The sequence below is a fragment of the Vulpes vulpes genome, chromosome 1 (genome assembly GCF_048418805.1).
Source record: "Vulpes vulpes isolate BD-2025 chromosome 1, VulVul3, whole genome shotgun sequence".
Lineage (NCBI taxonomy): Eukaryota > Metazoa > Chordata > Mammalia > Carnivora > Canidae > Vulpes > Vulpes vulpes.
This window is the reverse complement of record NC_132780.1, coordinates 15,214,578-15,241,104: the sequence shown is the minus strand read 5'-3', so window position 1 is coordinate 15,241,104 and position 26,527 is coordinate 15,214,578. Positions and strand designations below refer to the sequence as shown.

General features: G+C 54.8%; 4 protein-coding genes and 1 long non-coding RNA gene across 13 annotated transcripts; 3 read left to right on the top strand and 2 right to left on the bottom strand.

Annotated features, from left to right (window-relative positions):
* Nucleotides 1–387: 387 nt before the first annotated feature.
* On the bottom strand, nucleotides 388–4,567 carry FGF21 (fibroblast growth factor 21). 3 transcript variants are annotated; one of them, XM_026013785.2, is made up of 4 exons: nucleotides 4,532–4,567; nucleotides 2,431–2,820; nucleotides 2,167–2,270; nucleotides 388–1,388 (listed from the first exon to the last, which is right to left on the bottom strand). In XM_026013785.2, the coding sequence occupies exons 2-4, from the start codon at nucleotides 2,663–2,665 to the stop codon at nucleotides 1,098–1,100; spliced, it is 630 nt and encodes a 209-aa protein (XP_025869570.2). In that variant the 5' UTR covers nucleotides 2,666–2,820; nucleotides 4,532–4,567; the 3' UTR covers nucleotides 388–1,097. The 3 variants fall into 3 exon arrangements, with proteins under 3 accessions (XP_025869570.2, XP_025869567.2, XP_025869569.2); XM_026013782.2 differs by lacking the exon at nucleotides 4,532–4,567 and adding an exon at nucleotides 4,151–4,288; XM_026013784.2 differs by lacking the exon at nucleotides 4,532–4,567 and having other exon boundaries at nucleotides 2,431–2,862.
* A 65-nt stretch (nucleotides 4,568–4,632) lies between these two features.
* FUT1 (fucosyltransferase 1 (H blood group)) lies at nucleotides 4,633–7,763 on the top strand. The gene is made up of 2 exons (XM_026013781.2): nucleotides 4,633–4,765; nucleotides 5,329–7,763. The coding sequence occupies exon 2, from the start codon at nucleotides 5,331–5,333 to the stop codon at nucleotides 6,426–6,428; it is 1,098 nt and encodes a 365-aa protein (XP_025869566.2). The 5' UTR covers nucleotides 4,633–4,765; nucleotides 5,329–5,330; the 3' UTR covers nucleotides 6,429–7,763.
* Nucleotides 7,764–8,114: 351 nt separating this feature from the next.
* LOC140598638 (uncharacterized) lies at nucleotides 8,115–14,136 on the bottom strand. Its single transcript, XR_012001166.1, has 3 exons — nucleotides 14,051–14,136; nucleotides 11,647–11,858; nucleotides 8,115–11,262 (listed from the first exon to the last, which is right to left on the bottom strand). It is a non-coding gene; the product is annotated as an uncharacterized lncRNA (long non-coding RNA).
* Nucleotides 9,189–12,739, top strand: IZUMO1 (izumo sperm-oocyte fusion 1). Of its 6 annotated transcripts, none has more exons than XM_072756513.1 (9): nucleotides 9,189–9,336; nucleotides 9,792–9,866; nucleotides 10,252–10,338; nucleotides 10,599–10,619; nucleotides 10,963–11,043; nucleotides 11,194–11,294; nucleotides 11,557–11,707; nucleotides 12,003–12,222; nucleotides 12,486–12,739. In XM_072756513.1, the coding sequence occupies exons 1-9, from the start codon at nucleotides 9,189–9,191 to the stop codon at nucleotides 12,715–12,717; spliced, it is 1,116 nt and encodes a 371-aa protein (XP_072612614.1). In that variant the 3' UTR covers nucleotides 12,718–12,739. The 6 variants fall into 6 exon arrangements, with proteins under 6 accessions (XP_072612614.1, XP_025869564.1, XP_072612630.1 ...); XM_026013779.2 differs by having other exon boundaries at nucleotides 9,189–9,417; XM_072756529.1 differs by having other exon boundaries at nucleotides 9,189–9,417; nucleotides 12,003–12,243; nucleotides 12,486–12,623.
* On the top strand, nucleotides 12,747–26,504 carry RASIP1 (Ras interacting protein 1). 2 transcript variants are annotated; one of them, XM_072756464.1, is made up of 12 exons: nucleotides 12,747–13,123; nucleotides 13,358–13,498; nucleotides 14,136–14,821; nucleotides 16,612–16,967; nucleotides 20,156–20,809; nucleotides 21,533–21,570; nucleotides 21,789–21,940; nucleotides 22,057–22,160; nucleotides 23,295–23,538; nucleotides 23,749–23,921; nucleotides 25,383–25,530; nucleotides 26,092–26,504. In XM_072756464.1, exons 2-12 carry the CDS (start codon nucleotides 13,362–13,364, stop codon nucleotides 26,289–26,291), a joined length of 2,892 nt encoding a protein of 963 aa, XP_072612565.1. In that variant the 5' UTR covers nucleotides 12,747–13,123; nucleotides 13,358–13,361; the 3' UTR covers nucleotides 26,292–26,504. The 2 variants fall into 2 exon arrangements, with proteins under 2 accessions (XP_072612565.1, XP_072612558.1); XM_072756457.1 differs by having other exon boundaries at nucleotides 22,045–22,160.
* Nucleotides 26,505–26,527: the final 23 nt, after the last annotated feature.

The following is a 26,527-nucleotide window of genomic DNA, read 5'->3' as shown; positions in this document are numbered from 1 at the left end:
GCTGACCATGAATTCTGGGGAAGTGTCGTCTGTATGTCTGTCCTTTCATCTTTCCCAACCAGAAAATAACTCAAGGAGCAATGTGGAAATCTAAATTGTGGGAAGCGGGGGGAGAACAGGCAATTCACTCATTCACTGGAACTGGAGTCTGAGGCAGTCATTACACTCCTGAGTCCATAAGCACATGGATGGATGCATTTAGATCCTAACGTGCTCTGAGAACCAGGACTCCCCTCCTGTCCTTCCTCGGACCAGGGTTCCAGGTTCCTTTTTTTTTTTTTTTTAAAGGAATTTAACCTTTCTTTTTTAAGATTTTATTTATTTATTCTTGAGAATAACAGAGAGAGAGATGCAGAGACACAGGCAGAGGAAGAAGCAGGCTCCATGCAGGGAGCCTGACATGGGACTCGATCCCGGGTCTCTAGGACCTTGGGCCGCAGGCAGCACCCTACTGCTGCACCACCGGGGCTGCCGGGGTTCCAGGTTCCTTTTCCCTTGTTCTCCTGGGACCTAGGTATCCAGATGTCCAGCTTTCTGATTCCTCAGGACCCAAGAGTCCCACCTAGCATGTTATACCCTTAGGATCCAAGAGTCCTTGCCCCAGGCCTGAGGAACAAGATATCATCCTATTATTCATGCTAAGTGGACCCAGAAAACTACATGTCCCATGAGGCTGTAGGTCTACGGTGTCATTGTTTAAACGTTCCCCTGTCACTGAGAGACCTCAGAAACAACAGTTCCACAACACAAGCTCCAGATTGGGGGTGGGCAGAGGAGAGGTGGGAGATTAAGAAGTCTTCTCCTGTCAAAGGGCAGGGACAATCCAGAGCCCCTGGGGACACCTAAGCAGAGCAGAAAACTGAGGCCCAGAGGGAGGCTGGGACCTTTCCATTGCCTTTCAGCAATGGGGGCAGAGGTTCTTGGGGTCCGTGGGAGACAAGGAAGCAGATCCCATCTCCTCCATCAAACATTCACACGTGCTCACTCTGATCCTCCTCTCAGATTCTTTATTATCCCAAGTAAGAAAAATAAAAAAATAAATAAGATAAATAACCCAATAAATAAAGAGGAGACCCCATAACAAAAAGCCCGTGGCTTTAGGAAGCATAGCTGGGACTCCGGCCCTGTGAAGGCCCCACCATGCTCAGAGGGTCCGAGGAGCCCACGTCAGGAGGCTCCGGGGCCAGGATCCCTGGAGGCTCTGGGGGTGCTGGAAGCACGCCTGGCAGTGGCAGGAAGCGGGCAGGCCCGCGGGGGGCCAAGTCACGGTATGCGGAGTTGTGGGGGCGCAGGCGAAGTGGGAGACCAAGGGTCTCGGAGTGGTAGATGTTGTACCCATCCTCAAGAAGCAGTTCTCGGAAACTGCAGGCCACAGGGTCGAAATGGAGCTGAGGAAACAAGAATGGAGATTAGAGGTATGAGACGGGACATCCTACTGCAGGGTCTAGGTGGCCGGGTGCCCAGCCTCTTCCTCCCCCCTCAGACCCAGAAGTCCTGTCCCCAGTGCCTCCTCCCTCAGACCCAGGGGTCCGGGCCCCCAGCTCTCTCTTCTTTCAGACCACAGAGTGCTCTCCTCCAACAGGATTCAGGAGTCCAGACACTCCTAGGGAGCTGGGGGAGCCCCTCCTCCCTCAGATCCAGAGTCCAGGTCCCAGCCCCCCTCCAGGACACAAACAACAGAAGCAGGCTCCTCCTTCACCCCTGTCCCCAACTTCACAGAGAGAAATCTTCCAGCCCAGGGACCAGTCTAGGCTCTCTGAGTCCAGACAGGGGTGTCTGGCTTCTGCCCAAGGGGTCATGGTCGTTTTAGAGGCCACGGGTTCTCTGAGCGACCCTGTGCCCAGCAGGAACCGGCCATGTAGGAGCCCATGTGGCCACCAGGGGTTATAAGTCACAAGACTCAGCCTCTCAGGCTACTCTATCATTCACAGGCCTCGTGACTCAGAGCCAGCATGTCCCTGTCCAAGCCTCAGTTTCCTCTTCTTGTAAACATGGACAAGGTCAGCTCCCACACGCAAAGGTGGTGGCATGTTGGGGCCACATACAAAGCACAGAATCAAGGCTGGCCCAGGCCACAGATGCAAGATGTGGTCCCTCAGACGGCAAGGCTGATAGGAGGAAGGATGGAGCACAAGGGGGGGGTAGGTGAGGATTCTGGAAACTCACCGAGCCATATAGTGTCCCATCTGGGCCCTGGCACAGGAACCTGGATGTTTTGACTCCCAAGATTTGAATGACCCCTGGCTTTAGGGCTTTCAGCTCCAGAAGACCTAAGGGGAGAAAGTGTCAGGGGCTCAGAGGGCCTCTGCCCAAGACCCTCCTCCCTCAGACTCAGGACAGCAGTGCCTCAGCCCCCTTCTCCCTCAGGCCCAGGGGTCTGGGCCCCCAGCCCCTCCTCCCTCAGAACCAGGCCCTGTCCTACACACTTACTTTCAGGGCTCCGGTGGGCAGCCCCCACCACTGTGCCATCGGCCCTAATCTCTAGGTGGGCCTCTGTCTCCTGGGCATCATCGGTGTAGAGGTACCGCTGCCGAACTTGGCCTCCAAATTGTAGGAGGGGGCTGGAGTCAGGGATCGGATGTGCCCGGCAGGCTTCCAGCAAAAGCACAGCCAGCACAGGGACCCACAGTCCCAGGTGCTCGAACCCGGCCTCGGCCCAGCCCATCAATGGCTCACGTCCTCAGGCGAGCTCTGGAGTCTGGGTTTTGAAGAACTGAACCGTATAGATTCTGTTTCAGATCCTGGTCGTCTGGGAGAGCAGATTCAAAGGATCGCTGCTTAGCCTGAACTCCGGGGGTCCTCTGGCACGTGGATTCACAGCTGAACAGAATACCCAGGTCTCTTAGAATGGATGCAGAAGCTCCAAAATTTATATCCAGACAGACCCGCCCAATCACCTTCCCCACACCTGACCCATGATATTTGACCCACTTGGCAGGAACTGGGATTCCACCGTGGCCAGATCAGCCTGAGTGGATGATGCAATCAGGGGGTCTTTCCAGGTGGGGCCTGGACTCCTGAGTCTGAGGAATGGGGACCTGGGTGAATGGGGCTGGGGCTTGAGGGAGGAGAGGGCTGGGGGCCTGGAAATCTGCCTCCCTGGTGGACAAATACTGTGTCCCATAAGCAGCCCTTCCTGATCCTACCTGAATTTCTAGGTTTCTGAAGGGTCACCGGGGGACATTCCTTGATCATCAGGAAGGCAGCGAATGCCACATCACTAAAGCGTCCTCTGCAGGGACGTGGGCATCCTGACCTCAACCTCACCAACTCCAGTCCAGACACTCCTCCTGCACCAAAAATCCCTGCCTCTCTCTCCTCCCTGATGCAATCCTGGTGTTTCTTTCACCAGAGAAGCTACCTACCCCCCAGGCCCAGAAAGGTGCTCTCAAAATAGCCTGGGGGAGAGGGGAGGGTGAGAGTCTGTGACTCAGCTTTGGTAGCCAAGCCTGGCTCTTGAGGGGGAAGCACAGGCTAGAGCCCAAAGGGAATGAGAGGGTGGGCAGTTTCCCGGAAACTAAACCTGTGTCTGAGCCAGGAAGGCATGTTGGTCTGAGGAGGGGGTTGGGGTGGAAAGCCTGGGGTCTCAGGAGGGATACAGAGGCCTGGGGGCTGGACTCCTGGGTCTGGACACACTATGGTCAAATTTCTGGAGAGTGAAGTCAAATTCCTGGATTTGATTTATTGAATGACCTTGGTCACCCTGTTCCAGCGGGGGTGGAAGGGGTGGTGTGTGTGTGTGTGTGTGTGTGTCTGTAGCCACCGTACAATGGGAAGGGCCTCAGGTGTACTGCAGAACCAGGCCTTGGAACCCCAACCCGGGGCCCCAGCCTCCGCGGGAGGCCGGGAAGGTAAATCGCCCCTTCCTTGCTCCGGGAGAGGCTGGCCCGGGGAGGCGCCGGTCTAGAAAGGGGCCGTCGGGCGCCAGATCCTGCACCCCCTCAGTAGGAGAGGCGGGGCAGGGGGAGCCGCGGGGGGGCGGGGAGCCGCGAATCTGGAATCTGCAGGTGCCGGGTGCTGACAATGGGGGATCACAGGCCACGGTGAGCCCGGGGACACCTTCGGCCCAGAGGCTCCCAGTCGGCGACCCTGAGAGCTGGAGGAGGTTTTCCACCCGCTCCCGGAGCGGCCTGGCGAGTAGGTTCCTCACCCGCACCGGGCGGACGAGGCGAGCCGGAGGATCTTCCTTCCCGCCCGGGGCAGGCTCGCTAGCGGCCCGGGTGTGGCCAGACTCCATCCAGGCCCCCCGGGCAGACCGTGAGCCCGGCCACCGGCGAAGGGGGAGAAGTCGATGGACCCGAGCATCTGCGTCCAGCTTCGCGGCTGAGCTCCAGACGTTCACGTCCAGCGAAGGATGCGGCTGCTGAGGCCAGGAAGGCCGGCCCCGGAGAGCCCTCCGGCTGGCCGCGGCCGTGGAGGAGGGAGCTGGGCGCGGGTCCCCGGGTCTGGGCAAAGCAGGGGGCTGGGGCTCCCCCGCCCCACCGCGAGCCTGGGGCTCCAGGGCAGGGGCGGGGCTCCGCCTCCGACTTACCTGCCCAGCCCGCGAGGGGCGGAGGCTGCGAGCCTCGGAACCGCGCCCATCTCCTTCCTTTTCTCCCCGAGCCCTCGGAGCCAGTCGGGGGAGGCGGCTTGGAGGGGAGGGCTGCCGAGCCTTGGGCCCTGGAGGTCGGGGTTCCGGGGGCGGCCGGATGTGGGCTGCACTTGCGGTCGCCGCGCTCCAGCCTCGCCAAGCCGACTGTGGATCTGCCACCCGCCAGGAGCGCAGGTGAGTGGGACCAGCGGATGCCTCCGACCCAGGAACCGGGGCCTTTAGTCCCAGGAGGAGGCGGCCCCCAACATCGAACCTCTTAGGACCCCAGAGGTCTCCACCCCACCCCCAACTGCTGCTCCTCCAGGAGCCAAGATCCCTCATCCAGCCTGGGCCTCCCGCCTCTCCTGTGCTGCTTGGCTGTCTCTTACTGTCACCTCCACGGTGGAGTCTGCTGGCCTCCGCCCCCCCCCCCCCAGGTACACTGGAGAAAGAAGTGGGTGGAGCACTGCCCAGCTTCAGTGGGCCTCACCCGCTGGGAGAGCCAGATTCCAAGATGTGGTGATGAGATGCTGGATCCTAGACCACTGCTCTCGGAAAGCACTGTTCCCCATCCCCATCCCCTGAAATTCCTAGACCCTGCTTCTCCACCCTCAGACCCAGGACCCTGATCCCCCTTCCCTCAGACCCAGGAGCCTGAATCCCTAGTATCCTCCTTCTCTCTGGCCTCTGCTCCTTGATATTTGTCCTCAGGCCCCTGAGGACCAGAGGACCTGCTAACTCCCCTTTCCTCCATGCAGCCATGTGGGCCCCCAGCCGACGGCAGCTGTGCCTGACCTTCCTGCTAGTCTGTGTTCTTTCAGCCGTCTTCTTCCTCCACATCCACCAAGACCTCTTTCATGGTAGCCTAGACTTGACTGCCCTGTGTCCAGACCGCCGCCTCATGACATCCCCTGTGGCCATCTTCTGCCTGTCAGGCACGCCGTTGAGCCCCAACACCTCCTTTCCCTGTTTCAAGCACCTGGCCTCTCTCTCTGGAACCTGGACGATCTCCCCAGATGGCCGCTTTGGCAACCAGATGGGGCAGTATGCCACTCTGCTCGCCCTGGCCCAGCTCAACCGTCGCCAGGCCTTCATCCTGCCTGCCATGCACGCCGCCCTCGCCCCCGTGTTCCGCATCACCCTGCCCGTGCTGGCGCCCGAGGTGGACAGCCACATGCCGTGGCGGGAGTTGCAGCTGCATGACTGGATGTCAGAGGACTATGCCCACTTGAAGGATCCCTTCCTGAAGCTCACGGGCTTCCCCTGCTCCTGGACCTTCTTCCACCATCTCCGCGAACAGATCCGCAGGGAGTTCACCCTGCACGATCATCTGCGGCAGGAGGCCCAGCATCTACTGAGTCAGCTCCGCTTGGGCCACTCCGGGGACCGTCCCCGGACCTTTGTGGGTGTCCACGTGCGCCGTGGGGACTATCTGCAAGTCATGCCCCATCGCTGGAAAGGTGTGGTGGGCGATCGTGCTTACCTCCAGCAGGCTATGGACTGGTTCCGGGCACGCCATGAAGCCCCCATCTTTGTGGTCGCCAGCAATGGCATGGAGTGGTGCCGCAAGAACATCGACACCTCCCTTGGGGATGTGATCTTTGCTGGCGATGGGCAGGAGGGTTCACCTGGGAAGGACTTTGCGTTGCTCACCCAGTGCAACCACACCATCATGACCATTGGGACCTTTGGCTTCTGGGCTGCCTACCTGGCCGGTGGAGACACTGTCTACCTGGCCAACTTCACCCTGCCAGACTCCAACTTCCTGAAGATCTTTAAGCCTGAGGCCGCCTTCCTGCCTGAGTGGGTGGGCATTAATGCAAACTTGTCCGCAGTCCAGTCATTGGTGGGGCCTTGAGCAAACAGCAGGGAGACTTTCTGGAATAGCTGATCATGCTTGTGCCGGCATTTATGCATCTTCAGAGGCCTGGGAGCTTTTGGAGAAGCTTGTGGTAGTCCTGCAGCAGGTGGGCATCCACTTCTAGAGTAATTCTAGCTGGCTAGACTCTGAGAGAAAGGACGGTTTTCTGTAGCTGCCTGGACATTCTAGAACCAGCAGAAGATCTTTTCCTGATGGTTGGCAGTGTCCAGGGAGGCTCATGTCAGTTCTAGAAGGCAATGCCTACCTGTTCTTCCCAACCCATATCTAGAGTACTTCTAGATGGCTGTACCCCAAGAACAGGGAACTCCCCCTTCTAATGTTGCCCCTGGTCTTTTCTAAAAGAGAGGTTCAGGCCTCAGGACTGAGGGAATTTGTGGGTATTCTAGAGCAAGCACTCACCAACTCCCTGGCTATGCTTCTGGAGTCATTCTAGAGAGGGCCAATTCTGGTGCCAGTGAAGAATTCTGCAGGGCTCTTCCAGAGGGAATGGGGTTCTGGAATTCCAGGAGAATCTCAGGAAGGTACAATCAGAAGTGCAACACCTCAGCCACTGCCAGAAAGATTGGTGGAAGAAAAACTATCTGTAGCTGTGACCAGATCCAAAATCTGTCCCACCTTTCAGCCCCTGAAAAAAAGGACAAAGACTTTTTTGAGCAGATAGGCTGAAAACATGCGAGGTGGGGAAAGGGGACGGCTGCTGAAAGCTCCTGGAGCAGAGTTTTCCAGAAATATAGGAACACTTTTTTTTAAGATCAAAAGCTGCCAAAGACAAGCACCACACTAGGTCGCCTCTCCCAGTTATGAAAGTTGAAAATTTCCTCCTCTACGTCTGTGGCTGGGCTGCGGGGGCAGTAGGGTGAGGGTGGGTGGGAGCAGCGGGGTGCTGATGCGATCAGTTTTCTGGAATTCAGCCAGCATGACTGTTTCCTTGGGCTTTTCTGCAAACCTCTAAGATTGTGTTGCTCCCCCCACCCCCGCCCCCATTTCACAGAACCACTAAATCTGGCTTCGAGTTTGAAAGGATCTGAAGGTTTGCAGAGTCGGGGCTGGCCTCGAACCCAGGCAGGAAAGAGCACAGGGTCTGGCAAAGGAGGTTGGGATTCTGGACTCAGCTTCCAGGAACCCCTTGAGGCTTTTTGAAGGCGGTGGGGATAGCTAGCTTTATTATAGACAACGGTGATCGCATCCCCTATCTAACCAGAAGAATTCAAGCCCCTTTTCAGTCATCTCAAGGAGTTTGGAGGGATCACTCCCTATTCAGCTGCCAAGGTTGAAGAGAGGGAGGTATGAATTAAAAGTCCACATCGCCAACTTCTGTCTGCAGATTTTTTGGAGTCGTGTGTGTGTGTGTGTGTGTGTGTGTGTGTGTGTGTAGGAGGAGGAGGAGGCAAAGTGCAGAACTGCCAGGGACTCATTATTCATGTCAGAGCAGGAGTATTGTCCTGCTCTGGTCTGGCAGCCTCTGGTTCTCAGAGTTGTGTGAACCCTGGTGCTTGTTTTTCTGGTGGCCTGTTTCAGTTATGCAGAAAAGGAGAGACCTGCTGGATCCATAGGGCCCCAGTTTCTCAGTACTGGTTCTAGGCCTCTTTCCTCTGGAACCCTGGCATCAAGCCCCTTGGGCCAGGGAGAGAAGGTAGAGGGAGGAGTGAACAAAGTGGGCAATTTTTCTTTTATTTATTTATTTATTTATTTATTTATTTATAGATTTTATTTATTTATTCATGAGACAGAGAGAGAGGTATAGATATAGGCAGAGGGAGAAGCAGGCTCCACACGGGAAGCCCGAAGTGGGACTGGATCCTGAAACTCCAGGATCGCGCCCTGAGCCACCCAGGAGTCTGAAGTGCGCAATTTTGAAACTACATTTCCCATCTAGTCCTCGGGGCGGCCAGAGTAATCGGCTAGGGAGAGCCCCAGGGCTTCCTGGGAGTCGTAGTCTGAGGGCTAGAACGGGCCACTTCTCTCAGGGTCGTGGCTCCAAGCCCGGTTTGCAAAAGGCCCTGTGCACTTTGCCGGAAGCCTGGGTCCGGGGGCTCAAGGACGGGAGGAAGCTGACGACCAGAAGCCCTTTCCTTGGCTGTAGAAGCCGGAGGGGGCAAAATACTTTTCCTTTCGGTAGACGCTAGGAAAGTTCTGGTCTGAAAAGACAGCGGTCTCTGTGATATCACGGAACGGTAGGCGGAGCCTCCCTTTGTTACGGTCTAATGAGACTCAGCGTTGGGCTTGTGGGGCGGGGCCAAGGAAACTCCCAGGGAGCATCTTCTGGGAAGTTGCGGCCCCAAGTGGGAAGCTAGAAGCTGGAAGCTGTGGAAACTCCTTGTAGATCGGGGCGAACGGTGACTTTGACTCCATTCAAAAAGCTCTCCAAATCACGCGACCAACCTCACCCTCTCCCCCCAAAATCCTTAATTTTAGTCGCGGGAAAATATCAGAGTTGGAAGGACGGGCCCTGCTTGTCCTAAAAGCCCTCAGCCCGGATTCGGCTCTTCAGCGAACCCTAGTATTTGAGGGTGCAACAGTCGAGGCCAAGATCGGAGAGCGGTTGTTAACGGTGCACCGGATCTCCGGACTCCCCGGTTTCCTAACCGAGAAGTGTGCGCCCTGCAAATATTTTGGGGGTCTTGGTCTCGGGGAAGAGCTTCGAGTCTAACGCTTCCCTTTCTTCTTCCTAGCGTGAACGTTTAGGGTGAGAGGACCCTCCCCCAAGCTCTGCGCGGACTGAGCGCTCTGGCCGCAATGAGTCCGCAACTTCCCCTCCTGGTGGCGGCGCTGGCCGGCTGCCTGCTTCCTGCCCGGGGCTGTGTCACTTGCGATGCAAAGGTCGTGGAGGCGCTATACCACTTTGAGATGGAGTACCTGCCGAGTCGGAGTCAGGAACTGCAAGGCGTGTTGGACAGGATAAAATATCTGCTGAACGATTTCAGGAAAATCCCAGATTTAAATGATCAACATTTAGGGGTTGTCGGTGAGGGCAGGGAAGAGCGTGGAAATCCTGAGTCCTGGGAAAGGAGGGGTCTGGTCTGAGGCTAGGATTGCTGGGTGTGGGGCCAGGGTGGGAAGGACTGGAGCCAGAGTCTACTGGGTTGGAATGGAGAAGGCCAAGATGCAGATTCCCGGTTTACCCCGGGCTAGCAATTGCCGTGTTTCCCTCCCCCTTAGCCTGCAATTTTATGTGAAAAACTACAACTCCCAGAAGGCAACGGTCAGGCAATCCCTTTACCAGTCCTAGCCTTGCCCAGTAGCCCCATGGGTATTGTAGTTTCTAAGACTAGGTGAGCCAATGAGCCAGAAAGGCTTGAATCTGGAGTTCTATCTCCCCTTCTCCCTCCCCTCCTCCAGATTCCCCCACACTGAAAAAGTTATCCATGGATTTTCTGAAGAATTTGAAACGTATCACAAACTCTGAAGAACAAGGTAAATGCACAGAGGGGCCCAGGAGGAGGGGCTCCAGAATCTTCCAGAAAAGTAATAGTTGGTGACAGCTGGTCTGGTAGTGGCTCTGGAGCCAAACTGCCTAGGTTCGAATTCCAGCTCTGTCATCTCCTGTGTGGGCCTGAGTGAGGGATTTCACAGCTTTGTCATTTCTAAATGAAGATCAAAATAATGCCTTCATGCCAGCTGTCGCTTAGCTCAGTGGCCCAGCATTATGTTAAGCAGTCATTGAATTTCATTGTCCCTCCCTGAGAAGACACCAAGTGGAATGCCAGGCTCTTCTGACAGAAACAAACTTCCTGTACCTCACTCCTGGGATGGGTGAGGGAGAGAGGAAGCACTCTGTGTCACCCCTGTTCCTTCCCAGGTGAGGCTTTCCTGAGTCAGATATTCTGGATGTTAATCAAGCAAAAAGCTTCCATTCTGACAACTATAACCCAGTTCCAAAAAAAGGGTGAGGGAAGATGGGAGTCTGTCAGGGACCACAGCCCCTTTCTTCAAAAGTCCCACAGTCCCCGTCTCCAGCCCCTCAGTTCTTGCAACTCTGTCCTCGGACCCAGGGATCCAGACACCTTCCTGGGGACCCAGGGATCCAGGCACCTTCCTCTCTCAAACCCAAGAGCCCAAACCCCAACCTAGTCCTTCGCCCCCCTCATCTCTTTTAACTTAGAAATCTGATCATCTTTTTTTCTTTCTTTCTTTCTTCTGAGGCAGGTTTTTGTCCCAACAAATGTGGTGAGTCCGGATTATAGGAGCTGGTCCTCTATCCCTCATCGTCGCCCGGTTATGAACCTCCCCCTTGGGGTCTCGATGTTTCTTAATTTTCCACTTCTGAGAGGTTCCTGGTCTCCAATATTCCTTCGGCGCTACGGACTCACGGGGGAGCGGGTCCTATTCTATTTGCGCTCTTCACCGAGTCGGGTTGGATCCCTCTTTCTGCCGGGCTTCCTCGTAGCCCCGCCCCTTGGGCTGACCTCCTAGGGACTTGGGCACCTGACCCCGCCCCTGCCCTTGGCCCTGCCCTCTCCTTTTAGCCTCGCCTCTCAGGGCGAATACAGCGTTGATGCTGCCCCTTCAGGTCAGATGTTGCAGACTCTGATCTGGTGCCATAACTGCTTGAAGAGAATACACACTTGTCGAAAGCCCATCGATTGCGGAGGTGAGCGAGCTGGGACCAGCAGGAGGGGTCGACGCAAAGAGGGGCGGAGCCAGAGGAGGGACTGACTGGAGGGGGCGGGGGCTGGAGCTGGCCGAGACCAAGTAGGAGCGAGTTAGGAGGGAGCATCCCACAGTAACTCCCTATCCCCAGTGCACGAAGTCGTGGTCCATGAACTGGAAGACCTGGTCCTGGATTGTGAGCTCAGCTGGCATCGAATCTCTGCAGGCGTGAACAATTACACATTTTACAGGGTGGGACCCACTAACTCCTGTAACCCTTGAACCCCGAGTCCATCAGGCTTGTGTGGGCCCCCTGATCTTTGTATCCAGAGGCTTGCATCTACAATCCCTATGGCCCATGATCTACCAGATTTTGCTGCTTCTGATCCCCGGAGACCCTATGCCCTGCCCCAGTATACCTACCCCCCATTGAGACCCCGTGATTATCTCACCCCTGTACAACCCAAAACCCTGAATTCTCCAGGCCTCTGTGACCCCTTGAGCTTGGGTCTAGGTTTTAGGGAGCAACAGCTTGCTGCTGTCCGTGGGGAAAGAGCCCACCCTGACCAAGACCATGGTGAGATTAGAAGATGCAGGTACCTACCGCTGCGAGTTGGCCAATATGAAAACCTCCCGGGCCGGGGTCACGCATTTTCATGTCAGAGGTCAGTGCTGGGGAGTTGACAGAAGTGTGAGATTCAGGGTCCTGGGGTTGGGGGGAGTCGGCTTCAGGGCGCGGGCCTGCGGCGCTTAACCTCCTGTTGGGGTGTGGTTTCAGGCCACGAGGGTGTGGCTTCGCACCCTGTGGCCCTACCGCTGCCGGACAGAGATTCACGCAGTTAGGGACGCGCTGCTCTCCTGGAAGAGACCTCGGTCTTGGGGCGAGTTGGAGTGGAGAGGGCTTGCCTTGGCCATGGCGGGACCTTCGTGCCCTCCCAGGACTCCTTCCCTCTCTATCAGTGCTGCCCCAAAGAGCCGGTGGAGCCGTGCGGTCGTCACCAACCACTACTACTGCTACCACCGAGTACGAATTCCCTACGGACTGGGATCTCTCTCTGCTCTTCCCAACCGCCCTGGCTAATCCGTCAGAGTGTCCGAAGTCCGAGGACGTTCTGAGAGGCCGTCTGATAGGACTGCTGCTCTGGGGCTTACTAGTGCTGTTAATCGCCTTTGTGACCGCGTGAGCCGCCCTCTGAAGAAGGCAGGGCTTGGAGCAAGGGGAGGGACCTCCAACTTCCTACCGCCGGAGGGGGTCTGGGAACTGGGGAACCCTGAGAGCTGTACTTCCCTTGGGGACTGGGCCTACAGAACAGGGTGGGGCTTACCTAGGTGGGCTCAGCTTGGGTCACTACTAGAATAGGATCAAATATAGGGAGGGTGGGAGGGGTGTCTCTCACTCAGGACCTAATCTGGTTTCGCTATTTGCACCCCACCCTCCCCCAGGATCCTTTGCTTTCGACCTGGGAAGGTGATCAATTACATAAAGGCTTGGAGTACCAACCAGAAGGAGGCTGCTCAGCAGGCCCAGACTGCTATGGAGCCCCAGGCTGCCCTGGAGTCTCAGGGTGGGCGGGAGCCCCAGGGTGCCCAGAAGCCCCAGAGTGCCCGGAAGCCCCAGGCTGCCCCGAAGCCCAGTGTTTCAAAGGGAAAACTCTCGGCATCAAAGCTCCAGTAAAAGATTTATCTGGTGGTCTAAATATCTGACTCATTCCTCCCATCTGATCCTAACTTTTGGTTTCCCTAGAGGAGAAGTCTGGGTCTGGGGATGGTCTCCTGTGTGAGAGAGGAGGGGCTGGAACCCAGCTCCCTGAGTCCTGGAAGGGCCAACTGGCTGAGACTAATTCCAGAATCAAGGAGCGGGGAAAGGCCAGCCCTCCCCACATCTCCTCCCCCAGGCCCAGTCCTCTCACAGGACGCCCCCTCCCCGCTCTTCCTGCCGGGTTTCCTCTTGCCTTTTCCTGTCCCCCACCCAGTGCTGGGAGCTGGGGCAGAGGCAAAGGCTGAACAGGAGCAGCGAGGTCAGGAACCAACCAGGGCCAACGGAGCCAAGGCCCCGGGGTGCTGCTGGGACCTGAAGCAGGGTAAGAGCCAGGGACCCAGGAGTCCAGACCCCTCCTCCCTCAGATCTGGGAGCCAGTCCCCAGTCATCTCCCAGCCTAGCGCCCAGGAGTTCCCGCTCCCATCCTTCTCCTGCACTCGGACTCAGGAGTCTGAGCCCCAGCCCCTCTCTCTCTGACCAAGGAGTCCGGGTCCCCCTCCATCCCAGCCCCACCACTCTGGGCCTCAGGAGTCGGGTCTTACCCACCCTTCCTTAGGGCCATGCTATCTGGTGAACGGAAGGAGGGCGGAAGCCCCCGCTTCGGGAAGCTCCATCTCCCTGTGGGCCTGTGGATCAATTCTCCCAGGAAGCAGCTGGCCAAGCTGGGGCGGCGCTGGCCCAGTGCTGCCTCTGTTAAGTGAGTGCCCACCTCCTTGAGACTCTTGCCCCTGCCCCATCTACCTCCCAGTTGTCCCTGTTTATCACCCAGTCTCTGCACTGGGTAATGCCAGGGGCTCCAAGGATTGGCTTCCAGTTCCTGTCCTGAATGGGCAAGTGAACTGGCAGGCAGGAGGAGACAAGTGGGCAGCAATGCTCCTAGACCCGGTGTGGGGGAGTGCCGGCTCTATAGATGGGCTTAGGCTGGATGGACAAGGGGATGGGGACCCCGGGATAGGGGTTTGATTCACCTTCCTTCCTCCTCTCCCTGCTTACCTCTTGGAATTTCCTTCTGTGGGACTCGCCTTTATTTATTTATTTCTCTCTCTCTCTTTGCCTCTGGCCTCTGCCCAACCCCATCTCTGTCGCCCCCCACCCCCACCCCCTTCATCTCTCGCCCTTCTGTGGGTCTCTGTCCCTCTTTCTCTCGTTTTCTGTCCCCTCTCAATGGGTCTCTGTTGCTCTCTGGGTCTCTGCCCCCCAATTCCTTTCTCCCTGGGTCTCTGTCCCCTCCATCTCGGTCTTTGCCTACCTCTCTCCTTCTCCACCATCTACTCCGGCCTCTGCCTGTCTGCCTGGGGCTTTCCCCGCCTCTCCACTCCCCGGCGCGCTCCCAGGTCGTCGTCTTCGGACACGGGGAGCCGCAGCAGCGAGCCTCTGCCCCCGCCGCCACCGCACGTGGAGTTGCGGAGAGTGGGCGCGGTCAAGGCGGCCGGGGGAGCCTCCGGGAGTCGCGCCAAGCGCATCTCCCAGCTCTTTCGGGGCTCGGGGACCGGGGCCACGGGGTCCGGCGGCGCGGGAGGCCCCGGGACTCCGGGGGGCGCCCAGCGCTGGGCCAGCGAGAAGAAGCTGCCGGAGCTAGCGGCGGGCGTGGCCCCCGAGCCCCCGCTAGCGGCCCGCGCCACGGCGCCCCCGGGGGTCCTCAAGATCTTCGGCGCCGGGCTGGCGTCGGGCGCCAACTACAAGAGCGTGCTGGCCACTGCGCGCTCCACGGCACGCGAGCTGGTGGCCGAGGCGCTGGAGCGCTACGGGCTGTCGGGCAGCCCCGGGGGCGGCCCGGGCGAGAGCAGCTGCGTGGACGCCTTCGCGCTGTGCGACGCGCTGGGCCGGCCCGCGGCGGGCGGCGTGGGCGGCGGCGAGTGGCGGGCGGAGCACCTGCGCGTGCTGGGCGACTCGGAGCGTCCGCTGCTGGTGCAGGAGCTGTGGCGAGCGCGGCCCGGCTGGGCGCGGCGTTTCGAGCTGCGCGGCCGCGAGGAGGCGCGCCGCCTGGAGCAGGAGGCCTTCGGGGCGGCAGACAGCGACGGTGAGCCGAACCCCGCCGGACGCTGAGGGGCGGGGCTTTGCGGGATGGGCGGGGCCTGTTCTGGAGGCGGGGCCTCGAGAGGTGGGGCGGGGCTTGGGAGCGGGGGCGCTGGGGCGGGGAAGGATCTGTGGGGCTGGGGAGGCCGGTGGTAGGCTGGAGGCGAGTCCGCGGGAGAGAAGGGACTGGGAGGGACCTATAGTGCCAGGTGGAGCAGAGAATGGGCCTGGAGCAGGACCCGGCTCAGCGAGACTGGCAAGGCCGATGGGCGGGGCGTGTGATGCTGGGGCGGGGCCTGCGGAATAGAGTAACCTGGAGCGAGACAGGTGGAATGATGGCGCTGGCCCCCCCGTCTGGAGGCCTCTCAGAACAATAGGTTGAAGGGGTTCGAGAGGAACAGGGCCTGTGTAAATTTTTTTTTTAAAGATTTTATTTATTTATTCATTCATAAGAGACAGAGAGAGAGAGAGAGAGAGAGAGAGAGACAGGAGGAGGGAGAAGCAGGCTCCCTGCAGGGACCCCAACGTGGGACTCGATCCCCAGACTCCGGGATCACCCCCTGGGCCGAAGGCAGGCGCCAAACCGCTGAGCCACCCAGGGATCCCAGGGCCTGTGTAGATTAAGTGTATAAAGGGAAGAGACCTGGAGAGTGAAGAAATGGGCTACTTGATCAGGGCCTAGGAATGGGCAAAGCCTCGGGGCACCTGGCCTTGGAGCAGGTGGCCCTAGGCTAAGTTGGCTGCAGAGTGGGAGATTTGAGGGTGGCTCAAGGGAAATGAAGAGGAAGAGTATTCGTAGAGGCCAAGGAAGGTCATGCTTACATGCTGGCCTGGTATTTGAGAAGGCCGGCCCGGAACAGGAGGTGATGCCATGTGTGAAATAGTAAGTGCAGAGCAGGGCCTGGCAGGAATGGGGCCTGGCTCCGGGATAGGGGCCGCCCAGGGAGCCTTCTAACGCTTTTCTGTTTCTGAGTCTCCCTTTGGGAGATAGAGTGTTGTAGCAGTTAACTCAGGAGCTTTGAACTCTGGCTTGGATTCCAGTATGTCCTTTACTGGTTAAACTGAGCAAAACCCGAGGTGAAGGTGGAATGAGATCATGTATAAAATGGCTTTAGCACAAGGCTTGGCACATAGTAGTTGCCTAATAAAGGATGGCTATTATTACCATTGTTGTTCTTTTTTTTTCTCTCTCTCTCTCTCTCTTTTCACAAAGCATTTGTTGAGCGCCTACTGTGGGCCACACATTATTTAGGGCCCTGGGGGAATACAGTGAGCCCAGGACAGGTGAGGTTCCCACCCTCCTAGATTTCACAGCCTAGTGAGAAACACCTCAGTTCATTCCTTTGGCTCATTTCCACTAACCCCCCACTATGTGCCAGGGCCCTGTTAGGTCCAGGCAAAGCCCGGTGTGTCCAGTTGTGCCCTTCTCTGCTGCAGCTTGGAATGTCAGGGAAGGGTGCTCAGGAGGAGGTGGTTTCTGTCTCCTGGAGGACAGTCTTCTCTGTTCACTGCCAAGTCCCTAGTGCCTAGAACAGTGCTCCGCACACAGTAGGTCCCCTCCCCCCCAATTAAAAGAATCAATTCATTTTTGAGCTGAAAACTGTCAGGTGGGTAGAAGTCAGGCAGAAAATGTGTTTCAGGCAGAGGGAACAGCATATGCAAAAACCTAAAGGTGGGAAGCCTCCTCACTTCTCTGTAGTCAATTCTTGGTTCTATAATCTCCAAATCTCTGAGCCTGTCTGTCTCCGTCTCTTTTTAGTCTCTGCCTCATCCTTCTCTGTCTCTCCCCCGCAGGCACGGGCGCCCCCTCGTGGCGGCCACAAAAGAACCGTTCCCGGGCGGCTTCCGGCGGGGCGGCCCTGGCCAGTCCTGGCCCGGGGTCCGGCTCAGGGCCCCCTGCTGGGTCTGGGGGCAAAGAACGCTCGGAAAACCTGTCCCTGCGGCGCAGCGTGTCGGAGCTCAGCCTGCAGGGGCGGCGGCGGCGGCAGCAGGAGCGCAGGCAGCAGGCACTTAGCATGGCCCCAGGGGCAGCGGATGCCCAGATCGGACCCGCAGACCCTGGCGACTTCGATCAGTTGACCCAGTGCCTCATCCAGGCCCCCAGCAACCGTCCCTACTTCCTGCTGCTCCAGGGCTACCAGGACGCCCAGGTGAGCGCACCCTGGCCTACCGGGAGAGACCTATTGCTCTATGCTTCGTTTGCCCAGCGACCAAATTACAACTCCCATTATTCTTTGGATGGGGCAGTCTCAGGAATGCCGAATGCCGGAAGGTGTGGTCCCAGCGAGGTTCCAGGGTAGGAGATGTCATTGTCAGAGATGGAGGATGGGGGTGGTGGTAGCTAGCGGTGGAGGTTGATGGCTGAAAAAGATCTCGCTGGAGGAACAAGTAGGGAATGGCAGATTTCACACAAAACTGGGGGAAAGCTGTCTTTGTCAAGGGGTGAAAGTAACAGCCTATTGTAAAATAAGGATGTCCTTGTAAGGGTCTATTTCTTGATGAGGAGTAATAGAAGAGTCTATCTTGTTTGGGAGGAAGATAATTTGGCTGATGCATGGGTTCTTGTTCTGGGTAAGCCTATATTTTCTTGGAAGGAGTGGACCAATCCATTTCTTAAAGGAACTAGTTTACACTGGACCAATTTGACTATTGCTGATGGGGGTAGGTGAGACCAATACTTCTATTTTATTTATTTATTTATTTATTTATTTTATAATTTTTTGTTCCTTGGACTTTTTTTTTTTTTTTTTTTTAGATTTTGTTTATTTATTCATGAGACACAGAGAGAAAGGCAGAGAACTAGGCAGAGGGAGAAGCAGGTTCCATGCAGGGAGCCTGATGTGGGACTTGATCCCAGGACTCCAGGATCATGCCCTGGGCCGAAGGCAGGTGCTCAACTGCTGAGCCACCCAGGCGTCTCGATACTTCTATTTTATATATTTGGGTGATGATAGAAGAACTTGTTTGAGGGGATCCCTGGGTGGCTCAGCGGTTTAGCGTTCCCTTCAGCCCAGGGCGTGATCCTGGAGTCCCAGGATCCAGTCCCACATGGGGCTCCCTGCATGGAGCCTGCTTCTCCCTCTGTCTGTGTCTCTGTCTCTCTGTGTCTCTCATTAATAAATAAATAAAATATTTTAAAAAATTTATTTGAGTGTCAGAGAGCAAAGGAGGGAGAAAACATTAGAAGTTAGTAGAAAATTACTCGTGGGTTAGAGGGAAATTATTATATTAATAGAAACGTAATGTATGAAAAAAAGGAACGTAATGTATCATTGGAAATATTCATTTTCACGAGTGTGATAATTGGGAGAATCATTTTTATGGTATTGTTTGACTTTGGGTAACAGTGGTACAGCCAAGTTCAACAGATACTTTTGAGAATCATTGGGAAAGCCTACTGGTAGAGCTCAGTGAATAGTCTCGTGTTGTCAGAGAGTGATCCACTTGGGTTAGGAGGCCTAGCTGTGTGTGTGAGTGAGAGGGGAAGACTCTTGAGAGCAGGGCTTGCATGGAAGAATTAATTCCTCCTTGTTGGGGCAAGGGGACTGGGCAAGTTCATTCTAGGCAGGAGTTTGCATATATTATAACAGCCCATTTCTCCAGGCAAGGTTGGAGAATAGGAGGGTCTATTCTGGGAAGGTAGTCAAGTTGAAAGAATCTATTCTGGGAGTATAGGAGAGTCTAGTATGGGAAGAGGGGAAAACATTGGAAACATCCACTCTTTCGAGTGAGGTTCATGAGAAATTCCTTTCTAAGAAAGAGGCTTCATTGGAGGTCTTCTTTCCTTGGGATCAAGAGTAAGAGGTGAATCTCTTAGAAAGAGAAATTTATTTGTAGTCATTTATTCATGAGTGGCTGTCTAGAACCTGAGAGTTCATTGCAGGCACTGTGGAAGCCTCCCCTCTTGGGTTAAGCAATTTTAGAGAAGGGGTTCATGTATTTTGGATCATTCCACTGCTTCAAACAGGGATAGAAAACAGGAAATTCTACCTTCAGAAGGTGGTAAGACTGAAAAGGTCCATTTTCTAGAGGCAGATGAACAAATACATTGTAGGAAGGAGTCTCTTTGGAAATGTCCTTCCCTGGGGTGAAGAAATTGGGAGAGTTCAGTGTAGGAAGGGGATTTATGAATATGAGGATTATTATTCTCTTAGACATGAATAGAGAACAGAGAATGTATTTTAGGAAGGGGATCAGACTGAGCTCTTCCATTTTTATAGGTTGGAAATGGAAGAGTCTTTTAGGAAGAGGTCTTCTGGAATGCACCTCTTCATTTGGTGGATGAAATGAGACACTTCATTATAAGAAGAGGGTCTCCTTGAAAACATCTATGTATAAGGTGGAGTTGCTAGAAGAACTACTATATGGAGATCTCCACGGAGATGTTCTTCTTTAGGATGGGAAAATTGAAAGCATCCACTGATGGAGAGGAGAGTATCTTTAGAATCCTCTATCATGGGAGTGAAGGTGGTAGATGAGTCCATTGTAGTATAGTGTCTCCTTGGAAGTGAGTTCAGCATTGAGTGGGAAAAAATAAGAGTCCATTGTAGAAAGGGGGTCTCCCCAGATGTATATACTCATGGGGTGGAAGAAACCTTTGTTCACAGGAGGAGTCTCTTTAAAGATATCCATCCTTTTTTTTTTTTTTTTTTAATATTCAGAAAAGCTATTATTGGAAGGGGAAACATCTTTGGTAGTCTCCATCATGGGGGTAGAATGTCAGGCAAATGGGGCCAAAGGTAGGGAAATTGGAGAGTTCCTAAGTTCTTTTTTTTTTTTTTTTTTTTTTTTTTTTTTGAGTTCCTAAGTTCTAAGAGAAAGATTTCCTTGGAAAGTTCCATTCTTTGAGGGTAATGGGACAGTCCATTTTAGCGATGTGGGTGTGGTGTTCTTGGAAACACCTATTCTTTGAGCTGGATGTTGTGGGAGAGTACACTGTGGGAAGGGATTGCCTGTAACAATCCATTCAGAGGAGGTGAGATGGAAGTCTCCATCTCACTTTTCTCCATCTCACTGGAGAAAAGTCTCCTGGAAATCATCAATAATTTAAGGGAGAGGAATTATAGAGCCCATGTCAAGAAACGGGTTTCCTTATAAGCAGCTGGTCTTCAAGATGAGTTTTATGGGTCAGTTGGTCACAGGAAGTGCCTTTGAAAAGTCCACTCATGCTTGGGTGGAGGTAATTGGTGAGTCCTTTGGGATCCCAGGAGATCTCCTTGGAAGTGTTCATCCTGAGGGAGGTGGTTGATGGGAGAGTGGATTGTGGCAAAAGGTCTTCTTTAGAAGCATCCATTCCTCATGGAGATGTGTCTCTACTGTGTCTTCACTTTCCCTCTAGGACTTCGTGGTGTATGTGATGACGCGGGAGCAGCACGTCTTCGGCCGCGGGGGGAACTCCTCAGCCCGTGGTGGGTCCCCCGCCCCATACGTGGACACCTTTCTCAATGCCCCTGACATCCTGCCACGGCACTGCACGGTGCGTGCGGGCCCTGAGCCCCCAGCCATGGTGCGCCCATCCCGGGGGGCCCCAGTCACGCATAACGGGTGCCTCCTGCTGCGGGAGGCCGAGCTGCACCCTGGCGACCTGCTGGGGCTGGGCGAGCACTTCCTCTTCATGTACAAGGACCCCCGCACTGGGGGCTCTGGGCCTGCGCGGCCGCCCTGGCTGCCCGCCCGCCCGGGGACCGCCCCGCCGGGTCCAGGGTGGGCCTTCTCTTGCCGCCTGTGCGGCCGGGGCCTGCAGGAGCGGGGCGAGGCGCTGGCGGCCTACCTGGACGGCCGGGAGCCCGTGCTGCGCTTTCGGCCCCGCGAAGAAGAGGCGCTGCTGGGCGAGATCGTGCGTGCTGCCGCCGCGGGCGCTGGGGACCTGCCACCGCTGGGGCCTGCCACCCTGCTGGCGCTGTGCGTGCAGCATTCAGCCCGAGAGCTGGAGCTGGGCCACCTGCCGCGCCTGCTGGGCCGCCTGGCCCGACTCATTAAGGAGGCTGTCTGGGTGAGTCCTCCCACCGCAGTCCAGGCCCCTCGGAGCCCCAGATTCTTTCCCTAGCCACCCCTCGCCACCTCCCAGCCGTAGTGGGGCAGGATGAAACTGCCTCTTCCGTGATGCTTCAAGAGGGGCTTGGGCCATGAAGCAAGGGGTCTCATGGGATGCTGGGCCCTATGGATTCACCCAAGGTACTAGAAGAGAAGGCAGTGAAATACCACCTTTGCCCCTCTGGGATGATGGGAGAAACCTTCTGGGAGATCGGGAGAGAGATCTTGTTGGATGAGATCCCTTGGATGAGAAGTCAGGAGAGACCACTGTGGGAGGTGAGGCAGGCAGCCCATGGGGCCTGATGCTTTGAGCAGTAGTGGGTGAGACCATTTCTTGGAGGCAAGAGAGAACAAATCAGTGGGACCTAAAGATGGAAGTGCCTGGGAGAAATCCCAGGTTCCATCCCCCTGAGCAGGCTTATTAAAGAAAAGGTTAAGGAAGTGTCTTGGGGGTAGGAAGAAACTATTTGAATGGAGCTAAGGGAGACAGACCACTCACAATCATGGGAGTTTGTGTTTTAAATGGTAAGAAGAGGAGAGACCATTCTGAAGCTTGAGGGTTAGAGTCCATTTGAGTGGGGAGAGTCACTATCAAAAAGGTGCTTCTAGAAAAACCAGGGTGTTAACTCATAGGCCTCTACCCACGCACCCTCACCTTGACTCTGATCTTACTGTTCTACAGGAAAAAATTAAGGAAATTGGAGACCGTCAGCCAGAGAAGTAAGACAAATTCTGGGGAGAAGGGTCTAGGGATGAAAGGGTGTGGGGATTTAGAGCCAGTTCTGTGTTCACTCCATTCATATCTTAGTACAGGTTGCTGCTCTTCCTTGGCACTCAATGAGGATTGGCCTCAGTACCCAATTAGACTCAGATCTCGGGGTTCAGATACTACGGTGGGGGTTGGGCTAGGATCATAGGTTCTTTTTCTCCTTCTCCAGCCACCCAGAAGGAGTCCCCGAGGTGCCCTTAACTCCGGAGGCCGTGTCGGTAGAGCTGCGGCCACTCATGCTGTGGATGGCCAACACCACGGAACTGCTGAGCTTTGTGCAGGAGAAAGTGCTGGAGATGGAGAAGGAGGCTGACCAGGAGGGTGAGCTCTGACCCAAGCCTAGGCTTCCCAAGCCCCCTGTCATTCCCTCTACTTGGGGACTTGGGCTCCTGCCTGTCAGCCTCTGGTCTCTCTCTCATCCCCAGGTCTGTCCTCAGACCCACAGCTCTGCAATGACTTGGAATTATGTGATGAGGCCATGGCCCTCCTGGATGAGGTCATCATGTGTACCTTTCAGCAGTCTGTCTACTACCTCACCAAGGTTGGTCTTGTCCCCTGCTTCCTGTTGACACATAACCTCCTGACTTCCAGTTTGAATTACATCACTCCGATGTCACTTCCTATTTGACCTTGTGAGATTCCCTGCTTCTCTGACATCACTTCCCAGGCACTGCAGCACTTTGCTGTGTTGGAACCACTTCCTGTTTGAGCCTGCATTACTTCCTGCCTTCCCAGCTTTTCTTCCTGTCTCTCCAACTGTCCCCTCTTGGCCAGCTAACTTTACCATCTGGTTATATCACCTCTATCATTTTTTTTAAGCTCCTGTTTTCTAAGTCCACTGGCAAATTTCTTAGGTGGTTAGATAGATAGATGGGGGATCAAACAGTGCCGGACACTGTCGTTTAAACTAAAGGTCCTCTTGAATCCAGCTTCCCTTCCTGTGTTTGCTGATTTCACATCCTACAGCTCTGAATTCACTCCCTTTTCTGAGTCACAGATCTTCTCCCTGGAGTCTAGTCCTGCAGGACCTGCTATCTGTCCCCGTCTTCCACTACCCTTGACCTTAAGATGGCTTCTTGGAATTCGTAGGGTTTCAGGCTTCCAGTGGACCTGAGTCCATATCGGTGAAAGGAAAAGGAATCTTTGGGTACAGTCTTTCTGTTCCATAAGCCGCCTTGATTTGTGAACCCTGTTCCTCCAAGGCTTCACTTCCTGTCTATCCCTGCCAAGTGTGGCTTTATTTCTTCTTCGGCTCTGACTTCATTTCCTGTCCTTCACTTTCCACTGGCTTACCGCCATGCCACTCCCACTTCCTGACTCTTTATTCTTTTTCTTTCCTTCGGGAGCTCTGGATAAATAATTCTTTGACTGAAGGGGGCCTCTTTGTTCAGTATCCTTTTGTCCTCCGTGAGCTGTCTCTGTTGAGAACTCTGAGCCCTGTAAAGCACCAGAAGTAGTCATTAAAATACCCAAGAAACTCCTGGAGGCTTTCTTAAGACCTGAGGTGTTCTGGCCCTGATGAATGCTAGAAACCCACCTGGAAAGTAGGGATTTCCTCATAGAGACCTGTAGAGTGTCATGTGTAGAAAGGACTGTAATTTCCAGAAGTTCTATCACCCTGAACTTCCGGGAGGTTGTAGTCCAATCACCTGTTTGCATCTCTGTGTCTTCTTAGACTCTGTATTCAACACTGCCTGCTCTCCTGGATAGTAACCCTTTTACAGCTGGGGCAGAGCTGCCAGGGCCTGGCGCAGAGCTGGGGGCCATGCCTCCAGGGTTGAGACCAACCCTGGGCGTGTTCCAGGCAGCCCTGGAACTGACCAGCCAGTGTGAGCTGCACCCGGACCTCGTGTCTCAGACTTTTGGTTACTTGTTCTTCTTCTCCAATGCATCCCTTCTCAACTCACTGATGGAACGAGGTGAGGGTCAGACTGGGGAAGGGGCAGGGAGGAAAGGACGGGCAACCTCTAAGACCGGTATCAATTCAGACACCACGCCCACAGGATCAGTCCTCATGTTTAGGGACTCTGGCGAGCAAGCTCCAGATCCCAAGCTGAAGGATGGGAAGGGTTTGGGAGGGAGGAGGGCAGAGTCTGCAAACCAATTGCCCCTCATGCCCTTCCCTACAGGTCAAGGCCGGCCTTTCTATCAATGGTCCCGAGCTGTCCAAATCCGAACCAACTTGGACCTTGTCTTGGACTGGCTGCAGGGGGCCGGGCTGGGTGACATTGCCACTGAATTCTTCCGGAAACTCTCCATAGCTGTGAACCTGCTCTGTGTGCCCCGCACTTCTCTGCTCAAGGTGACTCCTGATCCCTGACCTCTGACATCCTCTATTCAGCCTTACCCTTGGACCTCACCTTGGACTTCATGTTATCCCCTGCCCTGGCTCTGACACTGGGTGCGGCATTGACGGTTAGAGGAAGCCAGCCCCAAGTGTCCAAACTGCATCTGAATCCTGGGCTACTTGCTAATAATAGTTTCCAAGGCCCCCTCCCTCAGACGTGCTGATTCAGAAAGTTTGCTATGAGACCAGGGAATGTGATAGTTAAAACATTCGTTGCACATAAACTACATGCCAGACACTGTTTAGTACTTTTTTTTTATTTTTAAGATTTTATTTATGAGGGGAAAAGAGAGAGAGAGAGAACAAACAGGGGGAGCAGCAGAGGGAGAGGGAAAAGTAGACTCCCCACTGAGCAGGGAAGTCTCATGCAGGGCTCATTCCCAGGACCCTGAGATCATGACTTGAGCCGAAGGCAGATGCTTAATGGACTAAGCCATCCAGGCGCCCTTGTTTAGCACTTCTCATTGAATGTTGAATAAGCCTCATGAAATAGGTTATTAACTGAAAATTCTTTTCAGACAAGAAAGCTGAAAATCAGGTAGGATAAGTTACTCAATTTCATTTATTTATATTTATCAAACTTTAACAGAACATTTAATAAGCACTAGGCAGTGTCCTAACTACTTAATGATCTTGCCATATTGAATCCTCCTCAAAACTATGCCATTACGTAGTTCCTAGTCCTGCCCACACCCAGTTGACAGATGAAGAGACTGAGGTACAGTGGCTTGCTAGAAGGTAATGAGTAGTGAAGCTGGGATTTTTGAGCCCAGGCAATCTGAGTCCAGAGTCTCTGGTTTTCAACCCACTGATGATTCGAATGTCATCTCAGTTAGGTGTAGAATTGTTCAGAAACAAAAAAATAGCCACAATATAGTAATGAACCTCCAGGTACACAACATCAGCTTCAATCATACAAACTAATGGGGGCACCTGGATGGCTCTGTGGTTGAGCATCTGCCTTTGGCTCAGGTCGTGATTCAGGGGTCCTGGGACTGAGTCTTACATCGGGCTCCCCACGGGGAGCCTGCTTCTCTCTCTGCCTGTGTCTCTGCCTTTCTGTGTGGGTCTCTAAGTAAAATCTTTAAAAAAATAATAATACAAACGAATGGCCCATTTTGTTTCTTCTTCACCCCACACCCAACTCCTGGATCTTCATTTATGCTGAAGCAAATCACTTTTTTTTTTTTTTTTTTTTTTTAAAGCTGAGAGCATGGAAAAAAAAAAAAAAAAGCTGAGAGCATGCCTTTTCCCACCATCACTTTGGTGACAGCCTGGCCTCACAGTGTCCGGAAGACATCGCACAGACACAACCATCTACCCATTACATCCATGCCCTTTATGGAGGGCCTTCCATTTAGGATTTCTCAGCTGCCCCATAATGACCCCATATTTCTCACATGATCTTCCCACCAGGCTTCATGGAGCAGCCTACGAACTGACCACCCCACTCTGACCCCTGCTCAGCTCCACCATCTGCTCAGCCACTACCAGCTGGGTCCTGGTCGTGGGCCACCACCTGCCTGGGATCCTCCCCCTGCAGAGCGAGATGCTGTGGACACAGGTGAGGAGAGATGGAGACAGAGGCACTGGGGCTGTCAGCTTTTTTTTTTTTTTTTTTGTCCTCAGGACCCAGGAATTTATAGCCCCAACCCCTTCCTCTTTCTGACCCAGGATTATATACCTTTAACTCTCTCCTCCTTCAAGATCTAAGTGATGGACCCTAACTACCCCTCCCCCAGGGTACAAGAGTTCAAGCTCCATCTCTCCTTTTTTCCCCAAAGTTCGGGCCCTCAGCCTCTTCCCCGACAAGCTGCCCTCCCCGCCCAGTAATTCGGGTTCCGGACCCCTCCACTCTAAGGAATCCGTAAAACTAAGCTCCCAGACCTTCCTTTCTCAGACCCAAGAACCCAATACCTCGCCCGTTTCCCGGGCAACGGTGGCCTTTCTTTGTGTGAACTACAACTCCCATGATGCCTGGGGACTCCCAAGAGTCGTGTTTGAGTGGATCCTGCTCCAGGAATTGCTGGGAGTTGAAGTTTTTCCCTCGGGCATGCGCAGCTTCTCCCCCAACACTGCTACCCCTCGCCCATTTTCAGAATTTGACTCTTCTTCGATTTCCTAGGGGACATCTTCGAAAGCTTCTCTTCCCATCCTCCCCTCATCCTGCCCTTGGGCAGCTCGCGCCTGCGCCTCACGGGTCCTGTGACGGACGACGCTCTGCACCGTGAACTGCGCAGGCTCCGCCGCCTTCTCTGGGATCTTGAGCAGCAGGAACTGCCGGCCAATCACCGCCACGGGCCTCCCGCGGCCACGCCTCCTTGAAAACCAATAACGAACAAGCGCGCGAACCTTGAAAATTCTTCGGCTTCCACTCCCTGGAGCCCGCCTGAGCTCCGAGCTCTCTGGGAGTTGTAGTTCTTTCCCCGCGTGGGATGCCGGGAGTTTGAGTTTTCGGGCAGTAGAGGATGGGACAGTGGGAAAATGGGCTTGGGAAGTGAGCGCAAGGAGCAATAAAGGTATCTGTCGTATTGGCAACGCCTCACTTGTTAAGACTCGGG